Raw genomic sequence first — 27,791 nt, forward strand, 5'->3', positions numbered from 1 at the left:
AGGTGATTTTCGACCTTACCCCGGCCTCGGGCAAGCGTATGTCGAGCGGCTCCGGTCGGCAGGCCAAGAAGACAGCAGGGAGGAAGCCAGGGAACAAGACGGTGGCCAAGGAGTCGGCGGGTTCGATCGATGCGCTGGGAGGAAAGCTAGGAGCGGCTCTGGAGGCGCCAGGGCCGGCGACCAAGGCCAACCGTTCGAGGGCGACTCCGGTGGCGACCCAGGCTCCTAGCGTGCGCGCCAAGGCCAAGCTTGGGGACATGTCATCGTTGGAAAGCGCCAAGCTCCGTGCTGCTGGCAAAAACATGGACGTGACAGGTAACCCTTCCCCCTCTTTCAAGATCCTGAATGCCTTCTTTGACGCCCATCTTGCTGAGATTCTTCTCGATAGTGGCGTAGCGCTAGATTCCTCGCCTTTGGATATCATTCCCTTAGTTCGCGCGCGTGAAGATGCTCAGGCCGCTCTCACGGCTGCTGCCGCCCGCTGTGCGGTTGTGCAGTCCGCGGACGGTCAGGCTGCAGTACCAGTAGGGGCTGGTGCAGTCGCTCTGCCCACCGAGGAAGACGAGGCCGGGGTGGCCTCGGACTTGCCTTCTTCCAGCCGAGCGCCGGCAAGGAAGCGTGTGGCCAAGGCGGTGAGCTCCCGTGGAGTTCGTCTGCGTAATCGGGTTATCTGATGAGGTACATCTTCTGGAATATCCGCGGATGCGGCCATGGGGGGCGGCGTACGCAGCTCAGAGAGTATATGTCCAAAGAACACATAGACTTTGTAGCGCTCCAAGAGACTATTAAGGCTGATTTCACGTTTAGAGATTTAGTGGCGTATGATCCTTTGCAGCGTTTCGATTGGTTTTGGACCCCTTCCTTGGGTCTTTCTGGAGGCCAGCTGATGGGCTGTAATAAAGATATCTACGATGTAATTGCGTGGGAGCCGGGTACGTTTTATATTGCAGCTACCGTTCGTCACCGGGTATCCATGGCTACTTGGGTGATTGTCAGTGTATACGGGCCGGCGGACCACGCGAGGTCTGCAGATTTCTTGGGGGAAATCACAACCTTGGTCGGGGCCAAACGAGCGGCCAACATGCCTGTTGTTGTGGGTGGGGATTTTAACTTGATCCGCTCGGGGGCGGACAAGAACAATGGCAACATAGACTGGGCTAGGGTGTCCCTTTTCAACAATGCAATTGCGGCCGCTGCTCTTAGGGAAATTGCGCGGACAGGTGCAAGATATACTTGGACTAACAAATAGCGGGTCCCAGTTCGGTGTGTTCTCGACCGAGTTTTTTGTTCAAGTGATTGGGAGGCCATGTTCCCCCTTTGTACCTTAGTGGCCGAGACGCGCATTGGTTCAGATCACGTCCCTCTAATTCTGTCGTCAGGGGAGGACACTAGGCGTCGCAGCCGTAGATTTTTCTTCGAGACGGCGTGGTTCGAACACGAGGGTTTTTGTCAATTGGTCGTGAACCGTTGGACCTTGATTGGTAACCAGGTGGGGTGCCAACGAGGACCAGTAGAGTTCTAGTCCTCCGCGGCTGCGGCCTTGCGGGCTTTCCTCAGGGGATGGGGGGCCAACCATGGCAGCGAGTCCAAAAGGGAAAGGGAACGCATTGTGGAAGAAATCGCGCGTATTGACGCGCAGGCGGATGTTAGACCTTTCTCTGGCGACGAATGGGAGCACCGCTACTCCCTGGAAAACCAGGTCTTGGCTATACTTAGAGCGGAGGAGGAGTACTGGCGTCGTAGGGGCGGCGTTAAGTGGGTCGTGAAAGGTGACGCCAACACCGGCTACTTCCACGCGTACGCCAATGGCCGTAAACACAAGAGTACCATCCTAAGACTCCAGTCGGAGCATGGGACTCTGGTTTCCCAATATGAAACTGTTAAGCACATCTTCGATTTCTTTGTCGAGCTGTTGGGAACAGCCGAAACGAAAGGTTTAAGTCTTAGGGAAGACTTATGGGGCCCGGAGGAGCGTGTGTCTCAACAGGAAAACGACGCACTAATGCTGTCCTTCACGCCACAAGAGATAGACCTAGCGCTATCTGGAATGAAGAATGACATGGCTCCAGGCCCGGATGGCTGGCCGGTAGAGTTCTTCAAAAAGTTTTGGCCGATCCTTAGAGACCTCTTCCTAGCTATTATTAATGGCTTCGCCCTCGGTACGGTTGACCTCTCGAGACTAAATTATGGGGCGATCTGTTTGATCCCCAAGGTCAAAGGGGCGGATTCAATCAAGTTGTTCCGTCCGATCACGCTCTTAAACGTCCCTTTCAAGCTATGTGCCAAAGCCTACGCCTCAAGGTTAGCGCCGGTTGCACAACGAGTTATCCATAAGAGCCAAACCGCTTTCCTAAAAGGTAGAAACATTCTTGAAGGGCCTATTGCGCTCACGAAGATAATCCACGAGTTAAAACGAACACGTGCACAGGGCGTTATCCTCAAGCTCAACTTTGAAAAGGCGTACGACCGCGTAAATTGGGAGTTCGTGCGGGAGGTCCTCCTCAAAAAGGGATTTGAGGCGGGTTTCGTACACCGGATCATGCATTTGATCTCAAGTGGCAACACCTTGGTTATTGTCAACGGCGAAATGGGGAAGTTTTTCCGTAATAGGAAAGGGTTAAGACAGGGCGATCCCATCTCCCCACTCGTCTTTAACTTTGTGGCAGACGCTTTGGCAGCTTTGTTGTCCAAGGCCAGCGAGGCCGGTCATGTTAAGGGACTCGTCCCACACCTCATTCCGGGTGGTGTGACCCATCTACAATATGCAGACGATACCTTGCTTTTGTTTAAGCCCGACGATCATAGTATCGCCTCGATTAAGCTTTTGTTACTTGCCTTTGAGATCTTATCCGGACTCAAAATAAATTTTCTTAAAAGCGAGGTCATTACCATGGGGATGGACGACCAGCAAAGCTTTCGAGTCGCAAACCTACTTAATTGTAAGCTTGGGAGCTTTCCAATAAAGTATCTGGGGCTTCCAATTTCTCATCGCAAACTCTCGATTTTAGAGTGGGAGCCTCTGTATGGGAAGGTGGCCAATAGGGTAAGCCCGTGGCGAGGGCGGTTTATGTCTTCTGCGGCGAGGCTCATTTTAACTAATTCGAGCCTCTCTTCCCTCCCCCTATTCACTATGGGGATGTTCTTACTAGCTGATGGCGTGCACGCTAAGCTAGATACACCGCGATCCCGGTTCTTTTGGGAAGGAACTGGCATCAAGCGGAAATATCACCTGGTAAAGTGGGCGGCTGTTTGTAGGCCAAAAAAATTTGGAGGACTGGGAGTCCTAAACTCCAAACTAATGAACGTCGCCCTCCTGTCCAAATGGTGGTGGCGGCTTGCCCAAAACGAGACGAGTCTCTGGGCTCAGCTGCTAAAAGCCAAGTATTTCCCGAATGGGAATCCCTTCAGTGCCTTGGCCAACGGCTCCGTGTTTTGGAAAGGGATCCAAGCGGTCCGGCCTGCTTTTGCTATTGGGGCCAAATTTCGGATTAGCAATGGACAATCCACTCGGTTTTGGCTGGACCATTGGCTGGGCGCCTCTCCCCTTTGGCAAAGTCACCCCAATTTATTTCGGATCGCCACTGACATCAACATCTTAGTGGGAGAGGCAGCTCGTACTGACCCTCCAGCGATCCACTTCATGCGGGCCCTTTCCACCGCCGAACGGGAGGCATGGGACGATCTAGTGCAACAAATTGGTGCCAAACGTTTAGGGCCGGGCGAGGATTCGGTAGAATGGAGCTTGACAGCGTCCCGGAAATTCTCGGTTAAATCCTTATACAACAAGCTTACTGAAGGGACAGCGCTTGATATAGCTAGGGGGCTGTGGAAGGCAGGGCTGCCCTTGAAAATTAAAATCTTCATGTGGCAAATGCTCAGGAATAGGCTGCCCACGTCGGATAATGTGGCCAAACGTAACGGTCCGGCTGATGGTACTTGCACTGTGTGCGGTCTAGGTGAAGATGCAAACCACGTCTTTTTTAGATGCCACCTAGCCAGGTTCGCGTGGAGTGCAGTTAGGGAAGCCTTCCACTCGAACTGGAACCTAGCCTCGGGGAATGACTTGATATCCATCCTCAAAACCACGAGAGGGACCAGTAGTAGAATCGCTTGGCGTTGCGTAGGGGCGCTACTCTGGGCTATTTGGACGACGCGCAATAAAATTACGATTGAGAAAAAAATTCCCTAACCACCCCGCGGATGTGATCTTCATATGTCATCTTTTTTTACAGACGTGGACTCCGCTGGGGAAGGAGCGCGATGCTGAGGACATGTCGGAGGCCATGACGCGCATCAAGACTATCCAGTTGCTGGCTAGACAAGACCCGCCGACTCGATGATGCTTTTGGAGCCTTTTGAGGCTGTTTTATGTTAGATAGGTGTTCAGCGTTGGATGCTTTGGCTGGTGTAATGATGCCTTCGCGAGGAACCTCCTTTTCGTTTCGGTGCTGTCTTGGATCACTAGTAGAAAAAGAGGCTTCCATACGCCCCCATTAGTCCCCAAAACAATCGAACCGCGACAAAAGGGGCCTTTAGTCGCGGTTCGGGAGGAGACCCGCGACCAACTATCTGGGCCCAGCGCGCTCGGTCGACAGCTGGCGGACGGGAGGGGCTTTAGTCCCGGTTGGCCTGGCCAACCGGGACTAAAGGTCCCCAAAGGCCTTTAGTCGCGGTTGGCCAGGCCAACCGGGACTAAAGGCCCATCCAGCTGGCGGACGGGAGGGGCTTTAGTCCCGGTTGGCCTGGCCAACCGGGACTAAAGGTCCCCGAAGGCCTTTAGTCGCGGTTGGCCAGGCCAACCGGGACTAAAGGCCCATCCCTATATATAGGACTCAGCTCACTTCACTTCACTCAGCTCACTTCACAATTTTCAGAAGGGGGTGGTGGGTTTGCTTTTGGTTCCTCCTATGCACACAAGGTGTTCGATGAAATGCCCGAGAGCCTAAAACAAACATGATATGAAGTGTCCGAGCCACACTTGGGCTTTCTCATTTATTTTTCCTCCGCGATCGCGGTTAGCAACTTGAACCTTTCATGTGTCATTGATAAAATATGCATGTGTGTAGTTCATTGTTTAATTTGTATTATTTCTAGCTAGTTAGTTTAACAAATGCATGATGGTTAATTATATACTTTATATAATAATAATGCAGATGAATCGGCAATGGATGTACGGTCCCCGACTCTCCGGCGAGTTCACTACGGGTTTGAAAGATTTCCTCGTAGTGGCAAATGCGAACAAGCAGCAAGGTTTTATTATCTGTCCATGTGCTGTCTGTAAGAATCAGAAGGGTTACTCCTCCTCAAGAGACGTTCACATGCACCTGCTTCGGCACGGTTTCATGCCAAGCTATAATTGTTGGACCAAGCATGGAGAAAGAGGGGTTAGAATGGAAGAAGATGAAGAAGGGGATGATATCGATGACAACTATCATGATCATTTCGGTGATACTTTCATGGAGGATGATGCTGAAGGTGGGGAAGGGTTAGGTGAAGGTGAAGAAGAGGCACATGATGAGCCCGCTGATGATCTTGGTCGGACCATTGCTGATGCACGGAGACGCTGCGAAACTGACAAGGATAGGGAGAATTTGGATCGCATGTTAGAGGATCACAAAAAGTCGTTGTATCCAGGATGCGATAATAGTCTGAAAAAGCTGGGCTGCACACTGGATTTGCTAAAATGGAAGGCACAGGAAGGTGTAGGTGACTCATCATTTGAAAATTTTCTGAAAATGTTGAAGAATATGTTTTCGAAGAATAACGAGTTGCCCGCCAGTACGTACGAAGCAAAGAAGGTTGTCTGCCCTCTAGGTTTAGAGGTTCTGAAGATACATGCATGCATTAATGACTGCATCCTCTACCGCGGTGAATACGAGAATTTGAATGAATGCCCTGTATGCACTGCATTGCGTTATAAGATCAGAGGCGATGACCCTGGTGACGATGTTGAGGGCGAGAAACCCAGGAAGAGGGTTCCCGCCAAGGTGATGTGGTATGCTCCTATAATGCCACGGTTGAAACGTCTGTTCATGAACAAAAAGCATGCCAAGTCGTTGCGATGGCACAAAGAGGACCGTAAGTCCGACGGGGAGTTGAGACACCCCGCTGATGGAACGCAATGGAGAAAGATCGACAGAGTGTTCAAAGATTTTGCAGCTGACGCAAGGAACATAAGATTTGGTCTAAGTACTGATGGCATGAATCCTTTTGGCGAGCAGAGCTCCAGCCATAGCACCTGGCCCGTGACTCTATGCATCTACAACCTTCCTCCTTGGTTGTGCATGAAGCGGAAGTTCATTATGATGCCAGTGCTCATCCAAGGTCCAAAGCAACCCGGGAACGACATCGATGTGTACCTAAGGCCATTAGTTGATGAACTTTTACAGTTGTGGGCCAGACCTGGTGTACGTGTCTGGGATGAGCACAAAGGAGAGGAATTTGACCTACGAGCGTTGCTTTTTGTAACCATCAACGATTGGCCTGCTCTCAGTAACCTTTCGGGACAGACAAATAAGGGATACAATGCATGCACGCACTGCTTACATGAGACTGAAAGTGTACGTTTGGTTAATTGTAAGAAGAACGTGTACCTGGGTCATCGTCGATTTCTTCCCCGAAATCATAACGTAAGAAAGAAAGGAAAGCATTTCAACGGCAAGGCAGATCACCGGCCGAAGCCTGCGGAACGTACTGGTGCTGAGATATTTGATATGGTCAAGGATTTGAAAGTCATCTTTGGAAAGGGTCCTGGCGGACAATCAGTTCCGCGGGGAGTTGACGGGCACGCACCCATGTGGAAGAAGAAATCTATATTTTGGGAGCTAGAATATTGGAAAGTCCTAGATGTCCCCTTAATCTTATTTTTTAATTCCTTTATACTTAAAGAATTTTTACTACATGCAGGAGTGACATATGGCGGACGATAGAGCCGAGCCGCTTAGGGATCCGGGGGCTGAACGTTATTTAATGGGCATCATCAACAACGAGATTCCTTATGTGCCGGGCTCAGAATATGAGCAAGAAGAGGAGGTAGTCTCTTCTTTTCTGAACCTTGACGGTGGAACAGAGATTGTCGATGATCAAGAAGGTGAAGGAACAGACATTGTCGACGGAGGTCAACCGTCAACAAACGACGATCTCGAATTGCAAGTAGCAACCACCTCCGACGAGGTATATATATACATTGAGCCTCTTGTGATACAAACTTACTGAAATGTGAATACATATGTATTAACGCGCGCGACTCTCTTTCTTTTTTTAGCCCTCCGGATCGAGTACGACAAAGCGTGGCAAATCCAAGGCGATGAAAACAGGAGAAACATATGCCATTGAGTTTGTCAGTGAAACCGGCAAGCCCCTACAGCACACCTCAAAGTTTATCAACCAATGCGGAGTCGTTGTTAGAGACAACGTCCCGATCACCGTCCAGGAATGGAAGGAGCCAAAGAAGGCACGTCTTGGTTTCAGTTTTGTCGACAAGAGAACGAAAAAGGATTGCTGGAGAAAGCTTATGGAACATTTCATTCTACCTCCGGAATACAACAAAGTCGATGAATTCGGTAACAAGGTTCCGGGTGGACGTCAGAGGAGGAGGCTAGTTAAAGAGTTCGCTCTTCAGAAGATGGGCGAAGCATTCCGGAACTTCAAGAAAAATTTAACCCGTGACTATGTCAACAAGGGCAAGACTCCGGATTTCAATGGACAACATGAGAAACTGAAAGATGATTGGCCAGAATTTGTGAGGCAAAAGCAATCGGAGCATTTCAAGGAAATATCGAAAAAAATAAGGATAATGCGAGTAAGAAAAAGTTCCATCATATTATGGGGCCAGGAGGATACCGCCTTTCGGAGCCTAGGTGGCAGAAGATGGAGGAGGACCTGAGGGTGCGAGGAATCCCTCTAGGTACAGAGGGATGGGACCCAAGGGCCAAAAGCTGGTGGTACGGGCATGGGGGATCGCTAGACCCGGAGACAGGGGTGTGTGTTCACCGGCAGAGACAGTTTGCTCCCACCCAAGCCCTTATTGACGCAATGACCCAAGCTCAAGAGGGCTTGATCAAGTTCAACAGAGAGAAAGACGCACTGACAACAGCCCTCGGGAATGATGAACACGGAGGACGTGTACGAGGCAAAGGCAAAGTTCCGTGGAAAGTAGGGTTTTCCCAGGACAATGACCCGTACTGTTACAGAAGCCGCAAGAGAAAGACGGACCGGGATGCAGATCTTATGACGAAGTTTGCATCGGAACTCCATGAGTTGAAGCAGACCGTGCATGAACTAGTAAAAGAAAAATCGGCTGCAGGGCCGCATGAAGATCATGAAGCGGATCGCGGAAGCCAGCAGCGGAGAAGCAGCGTGGCTTCCACGGATGCCCCGCCTGGTGCTAGTGCACCGATGATCGAGATTCGTGCACCGGAGCCTCACTACCCCGTGGATGATGTAAAGGAGATGAAAGAATGTGATCTGCATTATCCCGTGGGGAACGTTTCCACGAAGGTAGCTAGCGGCAGTGCTTTACCCTGTACACCTGGAGCACTCCACCACAACAACCCCATTGCATATGGCTATGCTCGTGTCACGGTGGAAGACATAGTCCAAGGGTTTGAGGACCTGGAGATTGACAAACCTACACCCGAAGGGGAGAGAAGACTTGGAGATGTCAAGCGCCAGATCATTCTATGGAAAAATAAGTACATAGTGTTTCCAGGCGAGGCGCCAAGGCTAGCAAGTCCACCCCCCTCCGATGGTGGTGGCGGTGGTGGTGGTCGTGGTGGTTCACCTACACCTCCTTCACGCCATTCGACGCCGTCCCCCGATCCACAACCTCCGGCGGGTACGACGCCCCCCAATCCACCTCCGGCGAAGAAGCAGAAGCAGGCGGACAGCAAGGAAACCCGCTCCTGGACTATTAACCCGGACCCTTATGTACCTAAGACCACAAGGGTACCGGAGCCATCACTGAAGCCTCTCCTCCCAAGGCCTTGGGAACTTAGTGAAGCTGAAACCAAATTGGCCACGTCTGCTGATTATGAGAAATGGAAGGCGGATATGAAGGCGATAAAAGAGCCTGAGCCCAAGCAAGTATTCACTGAGAAGCAAAAGAAGTGGGCTAAGGATTTTTTGACGACACCGTCCCAAGCCGAGCTGAATATGCCTGACGACTATGGACATGAACTTCGTAGGCAAGCAAAAATATTGAAGGAGGAGAAAGAAGAAAGTAAAAAAAGCGGGAAACAAGTTGACCAGCTCGGGATGCAGAAGAAACAATCGATCCCCCCGCTCATAGTGAAAGCCGGTCCGGAAGAGGACCCCAAGATCATAGCAGCCGCGGCAGCACTTGGATTGACTGTAGCGAGTGCCATGAAACAAGCGTCCGAGATGGGTTTGACTCTTCGTGCCTTCTTAGGCCTTGAGGATGCGCCAGTATGTGAGATAGCATTACAATATGTGCGGAATGGGCCTCTCGTCGAGCCTGCGCGGGAAAAGAGTCTACCACCACAAATGCGAAATCTGCTACGTTGGTACAAGCAATTCATAACATGGGCCGACAAAGAATATGTTTATGCGGATGTTACAGATGAGCATCACACCAAACGGTACTCTGTACAAGTTCATATGAGTGAATTGTTCCAGCTGTTCAATCTGTGCGACCTCGACAAATCTATGCTGAGTTGCTACGTTTTGTAAGTGATTTATTTCTACCTCATCTCGTTCTTCATTGCCTGCACTATATATATATATATATATATATATATATATATATATATATATATATATATATATATATATTGTCCTAACTATATTGTTGCGTACGCTATTATGCAGATTGAAGATTTGGGAATGCAAAATAAGAAACATCCATGATGTTGGGTTCATTGACCCACATATCGTTAATGGACATGTGTTACAACATCACCCCGAAGACGTGGAGAAAGACTTGTACAAGTTTCTTAGAAAGCATCAACTCAAAAGTCATATTCTATTTCCTTACCATTTTGGGTGAGTGTTTCTCTCTTGTGCCCATTCTCTTTTGTTTACTCCATGCATGGTATGTCTAATCGATGAGTTATGCATGACTGTGCATGTAACGTGTCCGCAGGTTCCACTGGATTCTGCTAAATATTGAACTTCACACCTCCAGAGTTCTAATCATGGACTCTATGGATTCGGATCCAAAGCGTTGGGCCGACATGAGAAAAATGCTGCAAAAGTAATTATTTTCAATCATTTGAGCTCTATATCGATCGGTCTCTTTCGTTCATTTCCTAATATCAAGTAACTAATAACTCCCTTGTTCATTTAATTTTCTTTGCCCTGTAGGGTTTGGAGACGTTTCTCAGAAGAAATTGTCGGTGAATTCAAACATGAGCTAGATTTTAGAAGGTTAGTTAATGTGGATAAGCAGCCACCGGGGACCAATCTATGTGGATACTATGTTTGTGAGAACATCCGGAGACACACCTCTGAGCGGAAGGCATCGGATAGCGTGCGGAACGCGACGGATAACTTGCGGAGGAGGCTTAGTCCAGAAGCTCGCTTCCGACCAATTCAAGAAGAATTAGCAGGATTTTTCATGAGGGAAGTCATCAATCCTAAAGGAGAACACTATACCGAGGACGAAGAAATTTATATGCATACCCGAGATTGAAACTTGTTCGAAGTTGTATATGGTCATCCATCCTAATTGTGTATGGAAACTTGTTCGAAGTTGTATATGGTCACCCGAGATTGAATATATATTATATATTCCTCTTGAATTCTTCTTGTTTGAAATTTCATATGCATGTATATAGTAGCGTAGAATATGTGTACTGAAACTTCATCAAAATTAAAATAAAACACAAAATAAAATATAAAAGAAATAAAACACTCCTAATTAAAGAGAAACCAGGTTTAGGGGGGCTAAAACCCTAAACCTACGGAGGAGGCCTTTAGTCCCGGTTGGCCACGAGAACCGGGACTAAAGGTCCTCCGCCCCGACGGACCACTGGCGCCCACGTGGACGGGCCTTTAGTCCCGGTCAGCCACAAGAACCGGGACTAAAGCCTTTAGTCGCGGTCCGTAAGAGGCGCGACTAAAGGGGGGGGGGGGGTCTTTAGTCGCGCATATTTAGTCCCGGTTGCACAGCCGGAACTAAAAGCTGTTGCGAACCGGGACTAAAGGGCTTTTTTCTACCAGTGGATCGTACTTTTTATTTTGCTTTTCTTGGTTGTATCCTGTTGAACTGGTGCCTGAGGGCTTTATTAATTTAAAGCCGGACGCGTCTAGCGTCTTCGTTCCAAAAAAAAAAAAAGAGTCAGCAGTGTAATTTATCTAATATCAGTGTTTCTGTCTGAGAAATTGGAGGGAAGTGCTGTTTTATTTATTCTGAATGTATTTATCAAATGTGAGAAGAGTGGTGTGACGCGTCTGTCTCATTGCAGGAAAAACTTCCCATGGAGCAACTATTTGACAGGCGTGTTCCTGAAAGTGAGCCATTAAAACCACCTGCTTCAGATGACACCCCTTTTACATTTGTTGAAAACCGGAAAACCTTGGAAGTGTTGGTGACAAAGGCACAAAGCTGAAGAGTGCAACTGAGTTTGCTGTAAGCAACGGTACTAGTAGTATCTATCGATTTTCTTGCTTCCATTTTATATGGAAATGCAGCATTGTTCTTGCTTATGCCTCACGACTCAAGTAGTTGTCCGGTTGATCATATGAAGTGTAACTTGCAGTATTATTTTGATCCTGTGGATTGTGTTTTACTATAAAATATTCAGAGTCTAATTACGTTGCTATTAGTACCAGAGTCGCAATTCTCATTGCAGTGCTAGATCTATGTGGGGGCCTTTCCTGCCTACTAGAGTTGTTAAAGCATGGACGTTGACGATTAAATAGTCATATTCATATGTCATGCTGTAAATATTAAGTACTCATATTCGCATGCGGTGCTTTAGGTTTCATTACTTACCATCATCTTTCTTGCCTTGTTCACTCCACCGTTGCTGCCAATAGTTGTTTCTGCCTCCCTGCATATTTTCTCCATTGTCAGTGTAGTACCCATCCAAGAACTCAATTTCACAACTTCTGCTGCAGTTTACACAAAATGTAGCATGCTCTGCAGTCTTCTTTTGATTCCTAACTACTGTCTACTGCTAACTATTGTCACTATGTACAATTGATTTTTTTGGTGTCAGGGTACTGTAATTACTAACTTAAATCAAATTCCATTTTATTTTTTCTGTTTTCAGGTTGATCTGGAACACAACCACTATAGGTCTTTTCAGGGCCCTCGATCGTTTTTGTCTCTTTCGTCGCTCCGGTTTCACATCATGAGCTGAGGCCCCATATAGCAGTTTGCAGATTGGGCTGGATTTTTTTAGTAGCGATGGAACCCTCCCCAGATACACCCTCATCATCCCACGCGGTCCCCTTTCTCCTGCTCTCACGCCGCCTCCTCTTTTCCATCGGTCTCTCTTCTTCTCCGCATTCCATGCCCCCCCCCCCCCCCCCCCCCCCCCCCCCCCCAGCATGCCCCGTTCCCTCATGGTGGACGGCGACCACGGTGGAGGACTTGCAAGCCCTGAAAAGCACAAAAGCCGGGAAGACACCGGACATGGGTTCTTGTGCGTCAGTTCACAAGGAGGACGTTGGGCTGCCCAAGAAGCTGAGCCTCGCCTTGTCGTTGCCGTCCAAGGTCGATCTCAAGCGCAAGATCAAGGTGTTCGGCCCCAGCAGCAGGAGCGTCGACTCTGGTACGTCGCTTCGTCTTTCTTCTTCTACTTCACATCATCTGGTCCTTCTCCGACAAAGCATTCGTTCGAGTTCTTGCTTGCTTGGTTAGTTATCAGTGGATATTTAGATTAATCTTTCAAGGTGAAAGGAGCAGTTTGGTATTCAGTTCTTTATCTTTCTTTGGTAAGGGTGCTTTTTAGGTACTTTTTTCCATTGGTTCATTGTTCGGGTCTGCTCTGCATTCATGGACGGCTTTGCCGTTTTGGTAATCTCTTATATAAACAATCTGGATGATTGTTTCAGTAGGTACTTATGATCTACTGATCTTCACAGAAATCGAAATTGAACAAGGGAACAAACTAACTGCGTGTTGTTGTTGATTTCGTCCTAGCTAGCTTGGTGCCTGGGTCCATGGACTCCCTACAAAAAAAAAACTTGGATCCACTATGGACGGCAAGACACATCATCTGCTGCCTTGGAGTGACCATGGCCAAGAAGACGTTGTTCGTACCCGTTCCCCGGTGCTGTCCGGCGAGTTAGTGCTTGGGCGCTCTTCAACGCCTTCGTTTTTGTTGTCTCCTATGATCTTTCGCTACACGCTCGGCCACTACCACATGCCCTGCAGTAAGGTAACTAACTACTACCATCCGTGCTTGTGCTTGTACTAATTCTGAATTATTTCAGTCCAGTTTGAGGCGAGCCGCAGCCACGACATCGACGGCATCCATCAATCCTGGATCCTTCGACATCTGGATGGACCCTAGCTCACTCATGGACTACGACGATGGGCTCATCAGTATCACCTGCCACATCATCGACATCACCGTCTCCATGTCGTTCTGTTGTTTGTCCCTGCTACCAAGTCACTCAATGCTTGGTTTCTCTCAACAAATTTCACTCATTACATTGGATCATTGTGCTGTACTGGTGAAAATAATTGTGTGTGTGTGTGATTGCATTTTTTATATGATTGATGTTATGATGGTTAATCACATTATACACTGGGCGATCAAACTAATATCCATATATCTTGCATCAATATTGTAGTTATTGATGACATAACTTGTGAGGAAAGACCATGGTAAATGAAGAGACAACGTTACACTCGCTTCTATCTCTGTGGAGTAAATTGCACAGAAGTACCACAATTGGGGCATTGGAAGCAGATTGATACCAAGATTGGTAATTTTTACGTGTCAGTACCAACTTTGAGGCGAGACGTTGCAAAAGAGGATAAAAGTGATGTTTATACGTATTGACAGGGAAACTGACCGGTTGGGCCCGCCCGTCAGGCACCACGCTGGCCAGTGCGCGCGTCGCCTGCGCTGGCTGCGCGCTGACTCGGACGAGGCCGGCTCGGCCCGTTGGTGCGACCGAACCCGTTGGTGCGACCGACCCCGACCCCGCGCTGCCCTGTCCTTTTCCTCGCACCTCGCCGGCGGCTGCCTCCCCGCCCGCCCCGCCGCCGCCGCACCACGCCGCCGTAGCCATCGATCGAACAGCTCAGGCGCTGTCACCTCCCTCCTCTCCCCCGCGGCTGTTGTGCCTTCCTCTCCCCCGCGACCGCTGTGCCCTCCTCTCCCCCGCGGCCGCTGTGCCCTCCTCTCCCCCGCGGCTGCTGTGCCCTAGGCGACGATGGCCTCGGCGACTCCGGCAGGCTGCGATGGCCTGGGCGATGCGAGCGGCGGCGACCTTCCCCGCTTCGATGGCAGTGGCGGCTACTCCAGCTCGGAGTACAGTAGCGCGGAGGAAGATTTTGCGGAGCCGGCGTTGTCGATGGAGCAGAGGCTGCGGATGGCGCGAATTTGGGTGGACAACCCTAGCACCGCCCATCACTGGACTCATGGCTTCGGTGGTGTTCTGTAAGTGCTCCACTGTTACATTCTTGCTCCATTCTTGCTCACTGAAATTGGGGATTAGGGTTAGAGTGTACTGCCTACATGTTTAGCACTCTAATTGCTAGGCCTAACTAGAGCAGAGTAGTATAGTGGTCCTAACTAGAGCAGCATTAGGTTTTACCTAGCTAGGGTAAACAAAGCTCTGTTTATATGTTAACTTTTGTATATGTTAACCTAAACAAAACTCTGTTTATATGTTAACTGAAAGAAATCTTTGTTTATATGTTAGACAATATGTTAAGTAAAATTGTTTATTAACCAATTTTGTCTGTTATTTCATTTTGCAGTTTGTATGATGACATTTTGGATGTTAGGTTCTTTTTTGATGCTTCAGAAATGTTAGAGCTGAAGCTCTGCAGTTCAGATGTAACATACCTGAATATGATTGCAGTGATGGAAACTCAAGGATTTAGTGAATATGATCTGCTGTTTCACATTGAGAATCCAGATTTAGGGGAGAAGGGATTGGAGATGGTAGAGAGTAATGCTGAGTTGCAACTAGTAAAGAGGCAGGTTGAGGAGTGTAAGGTTTTAAATTTGCTAGTGAGGGCATGTCCACCTCCTTGCAGCAAGTTTCAGAGGCAAGAATTATCCACTGTTGTGTTATATGATCTCAGTGAGCCACCCATCTATGTTGTTGATGAAGAAGGAGTTGCCTTTGAAAGTCAGAGTAGCAGCTGCAGTTTAGTAGCTCATGGTACTGGTGTTTGCACACAAGAGAGCAAGAATGTAAAAGGAAAACTGAAAGCTGTTTTGGAAATAGAAGAAGAAGAGGGATATGATGGCAGTGGTGGTTCTGATTGTGAAGGTGAAGATGACAGTGATGTAAACCCTTTTTATATGGGTGATGCTGATGACATAGAGATGGATGAGGGAAAGAAACAGAGAGAGTATGATGAAGTAGAAGAGGAAGAAACAGATGATGAAGAATCCGAGGAGGAAGAAATGGTGCATTACTCTGGTGACACAGAGGTTGAGGAACCTTTTGAAATGGATGAAGATGACAAGGTTGTTTCACAGGATGAAGAAACTGTAATTGTACATGAAGAGAAGAAGAAGAAGAAGAAACAGAAGCTTCCAGTTAGGAAAGGGCCTACAACAAGGACACATTCAAGTGTAGTTCAAGAGGAGGAACCTGATTTCCAACCTTCATCTGATGAAGAACAGAGAGGATTGTTGAAGGAGGCTGATGATGATGGTTATGAGCCATTGGCATTTGTGCTGCCAAAGAAAAGGAAGAGCAGGGCAAAGCAGAGGCCTCCTAGAAAATGGTACAATGAGAAAATGGAGGCACCACATGAGCAATTATGTCTACAGATGTGTTTCAAGGATCAACATCAATTCAGAGAGGCTTTGTTGAACTTACACATCACTCAAGGCAGAAACTTCAAATATCATAGGAACTCAGATCAAAGAATAATTGTAGAATGCAACCAAAAACATTGCAACTTCTTTATGGTGGTAGCAGTTATAAAAGGTGAAACTACTTTTGTAATTAAGAAGATGAGAATTAAGCACACTTGCCCTATTAGTACAGAGACAACAAGGGTAAGTGCCAAGTGGCTTGCACAGAAGTATGAGTCACTGTTCAGATCTGATCTAACAACTGGCATTCAGACTTTGATTGATGCCTGCATGGAGAAGTATGGTGTGGATGTGCCCAAGTCAATGGCATATAGGGCAAAGAACCTAGCTATTGATGCTGTGCTAGGAGACCACAAGAAGCAATACCCTAGGTTGAAAGACTATGCTCAGACAGTGATGGATACAAACCCTGGGAGTAGAGTAGTAGTCACTACTGTAACTCCAACACCCACTGAAAAAATCCCCCATCCAGGTCCAAGATTCCATGCTATGTCCTATTGCATCAATGGAGCAAGGGAGGGGTTTCTCAAGGGGTGCAGACCATTCATTGGTTAGTTTGTTCACCTTGTGCATTAGTTACATATTGTTTCATCTAGAAATGCATTTGAATGTTTTTAATACTGAATTTGCTTGCTCAGGTGTTGATGGGTGCTTCATTAAGTTAACTACTAGTGCTCAACTACTTGCTGCCACTGGTAGAGATGGCAACAACAATATATACCCACTAGCATTTGGTATTGTTGGGCAAGAGGACACACCTAACTGGTGTTGGTTTCTACACCAACTTAAAATCTGCCTAGGAGGAGAAGTGGGAAGGTTTGGTCCATATACAATAATGTCAGATAGACAAAAGGTATGTGCTTGCATCTTATGTCATTGTTCCTATATGGTTGTTTTGTGCTAGATAGTAGCTTAGCTAGTTTAATTGTGTGTCCCAGGGCCTACTAAATGCAGTGAATGCTGTCTTTCCTAAGTGCAACCAAAGGTTCTGCCTTAGGCATATCTATGCAAACTTCCAAAATGCTGGGTTTAGGGGGGGAGATCTGAAAAAGTGTATGGATAATGCTGCCTATGCATATAGTGAACACAAATTTAACATTGCAATGAATGACCTTAGAGCTGAGTGTGAGCAAGCTTGGGAGTGGCTTTGTCAAATACCCAAGAAAATATGGGCAAGGCATGCATTTGACACAAACTGCAAGACTGACCTTGTAGTTAACAATTTATCTGAGGTGTTCAACAAGTATGTCCTAGATGTTAGGAAGAAACCAATTAGGACAATGTGTGATGGAATAAAGGATAAGCAGATGGTGAGGTGGCATAGGAATAGGGAGACTGGAAAGAAAGCTAGATGGGACATAACACCCCATTATAGTGAGAAGCTAGAGGTTGAGAAGGAGAGGGCCAAATATTGCAAACCAATTCAAGCTGGTGTGGACTTGTGGCAAGTTACAAGTGGGCAGCAAACCCATGCTATTAACTTGCAAATGCACGCATGTGGGTGCAGAAAATGGGACCTAAGTGGCATCCCATGTAACCATGCCATCTCAACAATAAACAAGGCCAAAAGAAAACCAGAGGATTATGTCAGCAAGTTCTTCAAGAAAGAAATTTATCTGGCAGCTTATGAACCAATGATCTATCCAGTTCCTGGTGAGCATGACTGGACAAGGACACCTGGTCCAGACATTGACCCACCTGCATTTAAAGTGAAGAGAGGAAGAAAGAAAGAGAAGAGGATCAAGGGGAAATTTGAAGTCCCAAAGCCTAAGGAGACATCAAGAATGGGGAGTATAACATGTGGCAATTGTGGACTGCAAGGACATAGGTACACAAGCTGCAACAAGCAGTTGAAGCCTGAGCTGGCTTTGAGGAAGAACAAACATGTGGTAATCCTCTAATAAGTAGTAACAGGTTTTCCTTCTTGTACATTCTATTTTTTTAAGTACTAACTCATTTTCCTTCTTTGTTTATGCAAGCCTCTTGCAAGGAATTCCAATGCTGGTGCTGCTGCTACTACACAAGCATCAACAACTTCTCATCCAACTCCTACAACAACACCAACAGCTGGAACAGGAGCTGGGAGAGGAGCTGGGAGAGGAGCTGGGAGAGGGGCTGCAGCTGTAGCTGCTGGGACTGGTGCTGCTAGAGGTGCTGGTAGAGGTGCTGCACCAGGTGCTGGGAGAGGTGCTGGGAGAGGGAGAGGTACATTCTCTGCCCCAAGGCAATCTGGTCCCTCCACATCTACTGCTCCCTCTACATCTACTTCTACTCCACCTTCTGGTGGTAGAAACAGAGGATCGAGAGCCTACTTCTATGCAAGTGGTAACCACTAAATGGCACATGTGCCATGTAATGTTCAAAACTAGATACTTCATGTGTGTTCTTGCATCCTATGGTACAATGTGATCTTGCTGGTGCTCTCAGTGTACTTTGCTGGTGCTCTTATTGTACTTTGCTGGTGTACTTTAAGAATCAATGCCATATATGGCTTTTGTTCATGTGGATGGATGGATTTATTTATTAGTTAATGCCATTTCTAGAGCTGGCTTTTGTTCATGTGGATGGATGTGATCTTGCTATTTATTAGTTAATCAATGCCTGGGGACTATGTTCATGTGGATGGATGGTTCTTTTTATATCTTTTTATGATTGATATGTTCATGACAATGGTGCATACTATTGGATAGAGTAACACTGTTGCTGGATATATTGCTGGATATATTGTTGTATACATTGTTGGATATGTTGTTAAGGTCTAGGCTAAAAAAGAAGCACTTTGGGTTTTGGTGGCTCGGGGTCAACGAAAACACCTAAACCTATCAATTAGGGTTTTGGTGGCTCGGGGTCGACGGAACCACCTAAAGGCATCATGTAGGGTCTACGGTGGCTCGGGGTCGACGGAACCACCTAAACCTATCATCTAGGGTCTAGGGTGGCTCGGGGTCGACGGAACCACCTAAACCTATCATCTAGGGTCTAGGGTGGCTCGGGGTCGACGGAACCACCTAACCTATCATCTAGGGTCTAGGGTGGCTCGGGGTCGACGGAACCACCTAAAGGCATCAACTAGGGTGTTGGTGGCTCGGGGTCGACGGAACCACCTAAACCTATCATCTAGGGTCTAGGGTGGCTCGGGGTCGACGGAACCACCTAAAGGCATCAACTAGGGTTTTGGTGGCTCGGGGTCGACGGAACCACCTAAACCTATCATCTAGGGTCTAGGGTGGCTCGGGGTCGACGGAACCACCTAAACCTATCATCTAGGGTCTAGGGTGGCTCGGGGTCGACGGAACCACCTAAAGGCATCATTTAGGGTCTAGGGTGGCTCGGGGTCGACGGAACCACCTAAAGGCATCATGTAGGGTCTAGGGTGGCTCGGGGTCGACGGAACCACCTAAACCTATCATCTAGGGTCTAGGGTGGCTCGGGGTCGACGAAAACACCTAAAGGCATCAACTAGGGCTTTGGTGGCTCGGGGTCGACGGAACCACCTAAACCTATCATCTAGGGTCTAGGGTGGCTCGGGGTCGACGGAACCACCTAAACCTATCATCTAGGGTCTAGGGTGGCTCGGGGTCGACGGAACCACCTAAACCTATCATCTAGGGTCTAGGGTGGCTCGGGGTCGACGGAACCACCTAAACCTATCATCTAGGGTCTAGGGTGGCTCGGGGTCGACGGAACCACCTAAAGGCATCAACTAGGGTGTTGGTGGCTCGGGGTCGACGGAACCACCTAAACCTATCATCTAGGGTCTAGGGTGGCTCGGGGTCGACGGAACCACCTAAAGGCATCAACTAGGGTTTTGGTGGCTCGGGGTCGACGGAACCACCTAAACCTATCATCTAGGGTCTAGGGTGGCTCGGGGTCGACGGAACCACCTAAAGGCATCAACTAGGGTCTAGGGTGGCTCGGGGTCGACGGAACCACCTAAACCTATCATCTAGGGTCTAGGGTGGCTCGGGGTCGACGGAACCACCTAAAGGCATCATTTAGGGTCTAGGGTGGCTCGGGGTCGACGGAACCACCTAAAGGCATCAACTAGGGTTTTGGTGGCTCGGGGTCGACGGAACCATCTAAACCTATCATCTAGGGTCTAGGGTGGCTCGGGGTCGACGGAACCACCTAAAGGCATCATTTAGGGTCTAGGGTGGCTCGGGGTCGACGGAACCACCTAAACCTATCAATTAGGGTTTTGGTGGCTCGGGGTCGACGAAAACACCTAAAGGCATCACTCTAACATAAGCATCACTCTAACATAAGCATTACTTTTGCAAATGCATTTAAGCATTTAAGCATCACTATAACATAAGTAACACTGGAGTTCAACACATTATAGAATACACATCCATTGTTCACATTGATCACATTACATAGTGGAGTTCAAATGCACAATCCATCCTTTTCTCACAAAAGGATGAATAGCATAACTACTAGAGTTACAACCAGAGTTCACAATTAGTACTAGAACCATACATTACACAACCATAATTCTAAGTTACTAGGTCATTGCACAACCATCATTCCCAAAAGGTCTGCAATGCCCACTAATCTCAAGTCATCTTGTTCAGTTCTGCAAGATGGCCTGGATCCCCTTGATCTTCTCCTTCAGCTTCTCCTCTGCCTTGATGAGCTCAGTAATCTTAAACTCTTGCATCTGCTTCTCTTCATTATGGTTTTCCTTGAGCTTCAGCAGATCAGCAACCTGGAGCTTCAACTCTAGCTTCTCTTGGGTGAGCTTCTCCTCAAACTTTGTGAACTCTGCATTCTTCAACTCCAAATTCATCCTACCCTCACTCAACAATTCCTTCTCTTTCATATTCTTCAACTTCAAGTTTTGGATGACAGTTGCTTGAGCACTTGTCAGGTTGCACAGGAGTTCATACTTTTGTTGAAGCTTCTGTGCAGCTGCATCTTTCTTTGCCATTTCTGCATTCATACCAGCCACCAATTCAGCTCTGCATTGGTGCTGATATGTGACAGCAGGCTGCAGATAACTGAAATCCACAACCCTATCCTGCTGAAAGTCCACAAGTTGATGCACATCTTTCACTAACTTGTCATAGTCTGCATCCAGCTTGTTCTTTTCTTCTGTCAACTGATGAATAGTTAGAGCACTTTGAAGATTATCATTCACCCTAGCAGACTTGCTCTCTTCAACCATTGACCAAAGCTTCAGCAATGCATTCTCCATTGTTGGGGGCCACTGCTCATCAACCCACTGAACAAACCCACAATTCTGACCTTCCTGGAAAAATTAGAAGGGCAAAATTTAGTACAATACAACTACTAAGAGTACTAAGCAACAGTTAGTTCATGGCAGTACCTAATGTTGGCACTGACATTAACTAGATTTGCACAGCCATTTGCTAAGCAACAGGACCACATTGTAAAATAGATTAATGTAATCCTACAATGCATGATCAACTCATATATTTACCAGGCACCAGAGTAACACTCCATTCAACTTAGAAGTTGCTAAGCAGCCATGTGCTAAGCAACAGCAGTTGCTAAGAATTGACCATTAATATAATGAAATCCTAACAGTAATAAGCAACACAATGTGAACTACTTTGCCCACCTAAATACACTACACTAGCCTGCAGCAACAAACTAGCTAATGAGACTACCTACTGTCAGAAGTAAGCAATTGTTACTAACTGGCTCCACTGAACTTAATATTGAGCAACACTGCATTTGGAAAGAAGTGTAAATAAATAGCATGTGCACACAACAGGAGCATATATTTTAGCAGAAATGCATTCCACTGAACTTAATAATGATCATTCCTAACAAATTTAGCATGCACATAACTGAATCACAGGTGGCAAACAAGACTCTGCCACTTTCAATGAACAGATCCAGTGCTTAATCACCAAGGCAAGAAAATTACCGGCTCTGCACATGCTAAGAACCTTCTCCCAGTCATTGTTCCTTCAAACGCAACAAGCCTCTCTGATGGCTTCCCATGCTTCTCGCACAACACTATCAGATCTAGCTCAAGACCCTTGTAATCCGGGTCCTCAAGAGAGAAAGGCACCTGCCCAAGCAAAATCCAAGTTACCATCATGTGCAGAGGACGAGGACAAATCAAATCAAACGAAATCCTAACAACAAAGACCACCTACACACAAAAATCCCCAAATTTCCTAAACCTAACCCTAACCCTAGCTCCAATGGAGTAACTTACCTGGTTCAGCCCATCGGTGGAGGTTTCGGAGTGCATGTACGGGAGGCTTGAGTTGTCGTCGCTGCTCTCGTCCTCCAGAACCATGGCTGCGGCGGCGTGCTGTGCCGGCCGGCGGTGGCGGGCGCAGGCGACGGCGAGGCAGGAAGAAAGAAAGAAGAAGCGAGTGCGGTCGGGGTCGGGGTCTGGCTCGGTCGCACATAAACGGGCCGAGCCGGCCTCGTCCGAGTCAGCGCGCAGCCAGCGCAGGCGACGCGGGCACTGGCTAGCGTGGCGCCTGACGGGCGGGCCCAACCGGTCAGTTTCCCTGTCAATACGTATAAACATCACTTTTAGCCTCTTTTGCAACGTCTCGCCTCAAAGTTGGTACTGACACGTAAAAATTACCAATCTTGGTATCAATCTGCTTCCAATGCCCCAATTGTGGTACTTCTGTGCAAGGTCAGTAGCAATATGGTCATTGATGCAACAAACCAGAGGAACAAGTTCGGGTTCATCAATCATAGCTGTGAACCAAACACGGAGATGCAGAAATGGTTAGTTATATTGTACTACTTATTCTATATCTTTGTAGATAACCCTGATATTTGCTAATGGTATCATGTTATTTCAGGACTGTAGATGGATAAACCAGAGTTGCAATTTTTGCTCTTCGTGATATAGAGAGATGGGAGGAGCTGACCTATGACTATAAGTATGTTCATTCAGTTTCATGGTTACTTTATAAGTATTTTTTAATTATAAACAAATTTGTTTCGTCCACCTTACTTTATTACGTTGTGTACATAAAACTATTGCTGCTTCTAATCTCTGTCCTTGTCTACAGATTTGTCCAGTTTGGAGCAGATCAAGATTGTCATTGTGAATCTTGAAACTGCAGAAAAATGGTTGGCACGTCTAAGTCAGTCAAGTCATTTGTTCTCCGCAATGGCAACTCAGGAAGTTCACAAGATCAGCACGATATGAAGAAAAGAAAGACATGTCAGATAATTGTATCGGTGAGATCATCTGTTTACGGGATCGACGGGACAAAATGTATGACTTCACAACTTCAAATCTGGTTGATGACGTTAGATGTCCTTTTGTGCCTTTCAGGTATGTCCCAACAGTTCTACACATGCTATGATGAGTGCACTGGAATGCATACAAGATAGCAAGTTTTTTTTTCCTTTGATGTTCAGTACATACATATTTGATTCTTATCATGTTGAAAATCCACCCTTATGGTTTTCTACCCTTCTGCTCTACATGTTCGGGTCTCATGTGTGCTCCTTCCTATAATTTGTTTTTCATATTTTACAATTGTTTCCTTATTATGTTTCATAGGTAAATTTATTAAAGAAGTGATGTGCAACCAAACTATTTTAAATCATTTGAGCTCTCTTCCCCATTGGTTATACTATGAGGTGAGCAAAGATTAAACCGAACCATAAGAGTGAGCTTGTCTGCTACTAGCGTTCTGTTACTATGAAAAAGTTGTGAGTGATGACTTGTGTTCTTTAGAGATTTTTAATTTAAGTGCGTAAAATGAACGCACGGGACGTGCCGAGGCACTCAAACAATACTAGTGCGCATAGGACTGCCTCAAGAGGTACGCCTGGGGATGGTGTGTGGGTGGCAGGGGGGAGGAGGGGAGTTGGCGTCCTTAATTTCTCAAGCAAGTGGAGGTCCAGTGGCATGAGAGCCAGATTGTTAAAGGTCCAAGTCTGTGTAGGTCCTTAGTTATCTTTCTGGCCAGGAGAAGGAAGAGGTGTTGCTTGACTGGAATGAGATTGCAGAGAAATTTGGTATGTCATTTGTTACATTAAGTAGTCTAGTGTGATCACCACATTCACACAAAATATACATATGTGAGGTTCAATTGTATAGTTTAGGCTTGCTCTACTTTATGCAAGGACACTTTTTCTGTTGTAGTTATATTATCGCGCCTTTCATTTCTAACCACTAACATGTAATTGTCGCTCTCGCTAAACTAATCCTACTCATAGAAACACGTTAACAAATACGATAGCATGATTTGTGCGCACAATCCCGCCTCAAGAGGCGCCACCAGGTGGTGCCCCAACCACTAGTTTAAAACAATGCTTGCGAGTTTTAAAAGAAGGTAAACATTTTGCCAAAAAAAAATCGAATTTGTAAAAATATTTGTCAATTCAAAACTGTTCATGATTATAGAAAGTTTCACGAAATTTAAAAATGTTCATGATTTCAAAACATGTTCAAAGTTCAAAATATGTTCACGGCTTTCCAAAATTGTTCACGATTGGAGAAAATATATTCACAAATTCGAAATATGGTCCCAATGAGAAAAAGAAAAGGCAAAAACATAAAAAGGAAAGAAGAATAATAAGAACAGAGAGAAAAAAATAGATATAAAAAACATAACCGAAAACAAAACAAAAAGAAAATATTAAAAAATTAAGTAAAACGGAAAAGGAAACATAGGAAAAACAAAAATAAAATCAGTGGTGAAGCAGTTCGAAATGGGCCGGCCCAAATGAGAAACGTTTGATTTAGGGTACACGCTAGGTTGCTGACGAGCAACCTACGCGCAGACTCCGTCTCGCTTACAGCAAGCCATAGGGTATCATCGCTCAAGGCGACAGGAGATGCTCTTTTGTTAGTTTTCTTTTTCCTTTTTAGTTTTTTTATATTTTCATATATTATAAATACATAAGTTGCAAATGCACTTTACATAAATCATCGAATAGAACGATGAGCAAGCATTTGACAAATTGTTAAATGTGTACAGAGAAAATGTTTCTCAGGTATACAAAAAATATACAATTTACTTGAAAAATATTGATCATGTATTTAGAAAATATTTATCAACAATTTGAAAAACTATTAAATAATTAGTTTAAAATATTTAATCAAGCATTTAAAGAAATTAAATCTGTATAGGATAATTTTAACCATGTATTGAAATTTTTAATTTTGTATTTAAAAATGTTAATCAAGCACTTGAAATAAACAAGTATTTAAAAAAAATCATGAAGCATTTGAAAATTATTAAATATGTATAGAAGACATGTTTACCATGTATTAAGAATATGTTAATCTTGTATTTGAAAAATGTTAATTAAGAATTTGAAAAAAGTTAAATGTGCATAGAAAATATATTGACCATATATTAAATAATTTTAATCTAATATTAGAAAAATTATAGTCAAGCATTTAAAAGTGTTAAATGTGTATAGAAAGAATGTTGACCATGTGTATTCAAAAAAATATTAGTCTTGTATTTAAATAATGTTAAACATGTATTTTAAAATGTATTAGATATATACCAAAAATGTGCAATGTGTATGGGAAAAAGTAGACATAAAAAATATAAGTTCCCAGAAATGCTAATCATGTAACTAAAAAATGTTAACTGTGTATATTAAAGGGTCTCAGATGTCTACAAAAAAGGTTGAATGTGTACCAAAAAAAGTTAACATGCGTCGAACCAAAAAGAACCTGATGAAAAACGACAAAAAACAAAGAACATGAATCCCCTAAAGAAACGAATTCAAAGAATGGAAACAGAGAAACTCCGAGAAAGAAACAAAGAAAACTGATGAAAACCAATAAAAAAATATAATAACCAAAAAAGAAAGACACAAAACAAAAAAGCCAATGAAAACCAAGAAAGAAACAAGTAAGAAAAACAAATGAAAACCGAGAGAGAAGCCAAGAAAACCAATGAAAATACAAAGAAAGTAGAAAAAGCCAAAAACCTGTGAAGAAACAAAGAAAAAAGAAAGAAACTGAAAATAGAAAAAACAAAAATAAACTCGGTTGATGTGAGCGAACCTGTGAACTCACTGATCGAATGAACCAGCGAAGGAAAAAACCCAGACGGAAACGGGCGGCCCAATAGCTAAAGGTATGGGGCAAAAGCTTCATGCGAGACGGAAGAGGCACTCGCACTAAGCAAAATATTGTCCTTGCACTGCCTTCCGTAGCAATTTGCGTACCTATAAAAAGCACTTCATGTGCATGCGTTACGCCGTGCACCGATTGCGATTTAGATCGAACGACCTCGCTGACACCAATTGTTGCTGCTTTTGTCGGCTCTTTGATCTCGCCCCATCTAACTTGACGACTGCTGTACAAAAAATTGTTTTCGATCGATCAGCTTAAGACTTCTATTACTAACTCTTCTGCACGACATCTCCGTGCTGACTTGATGAATACCATCCATCTTTTAGAACCTTTCGCAATTTTGCTCATGGTACTACTTGTTAAAATAATTTGAGGCCATCATCGATCCATCGAGGACAAGAAATTGCTGAAAATATTGAGTACATTTTTTATAATCTAATCCACGAGTAAATCGAAAACATGAAATTAACAATATGCAACTCATACATATATCTAAACATTTGAGCACGTACAGAATATAGAACCGAAACATCTTATGAGCGCATCATATACGACTAGGACATGAACGAGTAAATAAAGGATAAATTAGATACTACCCTCCGATAGGCCAAGCTAAAGTCGCGGCGGCAGCAGCGACCTCGGCCTTCTTCTTGGCAGCGGCGGCCTCAGCCATGTTGTCGGTGTCGGGGAAGTAGTGGAATCAGAGGACGAAGTCGAAGACGAATCAAGAGCAGTCGCACCGAGACGCTCCCCAAAAACTTTATTGCCCTTCTTCTCGTGCAGGATCTCGAAGGACGGGGTTCCGCAGGCCTACTGTTCTGAACGGCCGTGCACGCGGTTCATAGGATGGGATCATCGGAAGCAGCACAATGAGTGGAACGGTAGATGACAACAAGGGTTGCGCGGGGAGGAACTGAGTGTGCTGGTTGCATTGGCCAACACCTCCAATATATATGCCATCAGGTAGGGAGTCACGGACCTGGCTTAGGCCCACGACCAGGGCGAAAAACAGCCTGCAATCCAACGTCTCGGACAGTGGCACATCCTTTAGAGACTTGTTAACCATTCCTTACCAGCAAAAAATAATGCGCAAGCATAGATCTGAGCTCGGCTTGGCACATTCAAGAAACATGATGCGCACACGGGGGCGGGCGAGGCGGGTGGTGAAGGATGAGCGCGCATGTACCCCTCCTCTTCTCAAGCTCCAATATCGCGCAAGTGGTAGAGCAACCCTTATAAAGAGGTCTCAACTCTTCTCAACTTGTGAGGTGATACTAAACTTTCCACCACTTATCATGAACCTACATGTGCCTTAGAGATCAATAGGAAATATTGTTCATAGGGCCCAAGGCCTATCTCTAATTCAACAATCCCCAACCAGATATTGAGGCACATTAAGTTGTCATTCGTTTCAAACAATGTTTTTATATACCAAAATTTTCAGTGGAGATCGGTTAAGTTTGAACATGCACAGAGCACAAAGCTAGACTTCTTAACAACTAAACAATGGAGTATGTCTTGAATTATAAGTTTGGCATTCAGAAGTTTCACCAATTGGCATACCGGTACTAGGCTGCCGAAAGCTAACCCCACGGGTGGGCATATTAGTCATACCCCTGACTTGTTCATGAGCTTCCTAGAGCTTACCCTACCTCATAGATTGTGACCAGCAGTCGGTCTCACATAGTTGTGTTGTTCCAAAGATCGATCTGTAGCATAGCATCTTGCTTACACAAGCTTTGGAACAG

General features: G+C 45.8%; 2 protein-coding genes across 11 annotated transcripts in view; one reads left to right on the top strand and one right to left on the bottom strand.

The window, feature by feature from the left end:
- The window catches only part of LOC120962608 (uncharacterized), a 35,785-nt gene extending 11,697 nt beyond the window's left edge, over nucleotides 1-24,088 (top strand). The window contains exons 5-12 of one of the 10 annotated variants that reach the window (XR_012182576.1): nucleotides 11,427-11,600; nucleotides 12,237-12,740; nucleotides 13,112-13,349; nucleotides 13,405-13,844; nucleotides 22,615-22,709; nucleotides 22,787-22,867; nucleotides 23,000-23,268; nucleotides 23,500-24,088. Coding sequence is in view for 1 of the 10 variants with exons in the window: in XM_073497115.1 (XP_073353216.1) it covers nucleotides 11,427-11,570 (144 nt within the window). In the remaining 9 variants the exon portion in view is untranslated. The other 9 variants (XR_012182574.1, XR_012182575.1, XR_012182573.1 and 6 more) reach the window with 9 other exon arrangements.
- Nucleotides 20,282-26,716, bottom strand: LOC109772442 (uncharacterized). Its single transcript, XM_020331126.4, has 4 exons — nucleotides 26,640-26,716; nucleotides 22,177-22,480; nucleotides 21,880-22,026; nucleotides 20,282-21,234 (listed from the first exon to the last, which is right to left on the bottom strand). Exons 1-4 carry the CDS (start codon nucleotides 26,714-26,716, stop codon nucleotides 20,554-20,556), a joined length of 1,209 nt encoding a protein of 402 aa, XP_020186715.3. The 3' UTR covers nucleotides 20,282-20,553.
- Between the last annotated feature and the right edge of the window lie 1,075 nt (nucleotides 26,717-27,791).

Source organism: Aegilops tauschii, chromosome 4, assembly GCF_002575655.3.
Source record: "Aegilops tauschii subsp. strangulata cultivar AL8/78 chromosome 4, Aet v6.0, whole genome shotgun sequence".
Classification (NCBI taxonomy): Eukaryota; Viridiplantae; Streptophyta; class Magnoliopsida; order Poales; family Poaceae; genus Aegilops; species Aegilops tauschii.

Bases quoted from the DNA above. Each gene is read 5' to 3' on its own strand.
- LOC109772442 (XM_020331126.4), bottom strand. From the start codon at position 26,716: ATGGCTGAGGCCGCCGCTGCCAAGAAGAAGGCCGAGGTCGCTGCTGCC. The intron at 22,481-26,639 runs GTAGTATCTAAT...ACGTATTGACAG, and splicing joins TTAGCTTGGCCTATCGGAGG to GGAAACTGACCGGTTGGGCC. The intron at 22,027-22,176 runs GTAAGTTACTCC...TTGCTTGGGCAG, and splicing joins CCACCGATGGGCTGAACCAG to GTGCCTTTCTCTCTTGAGGA.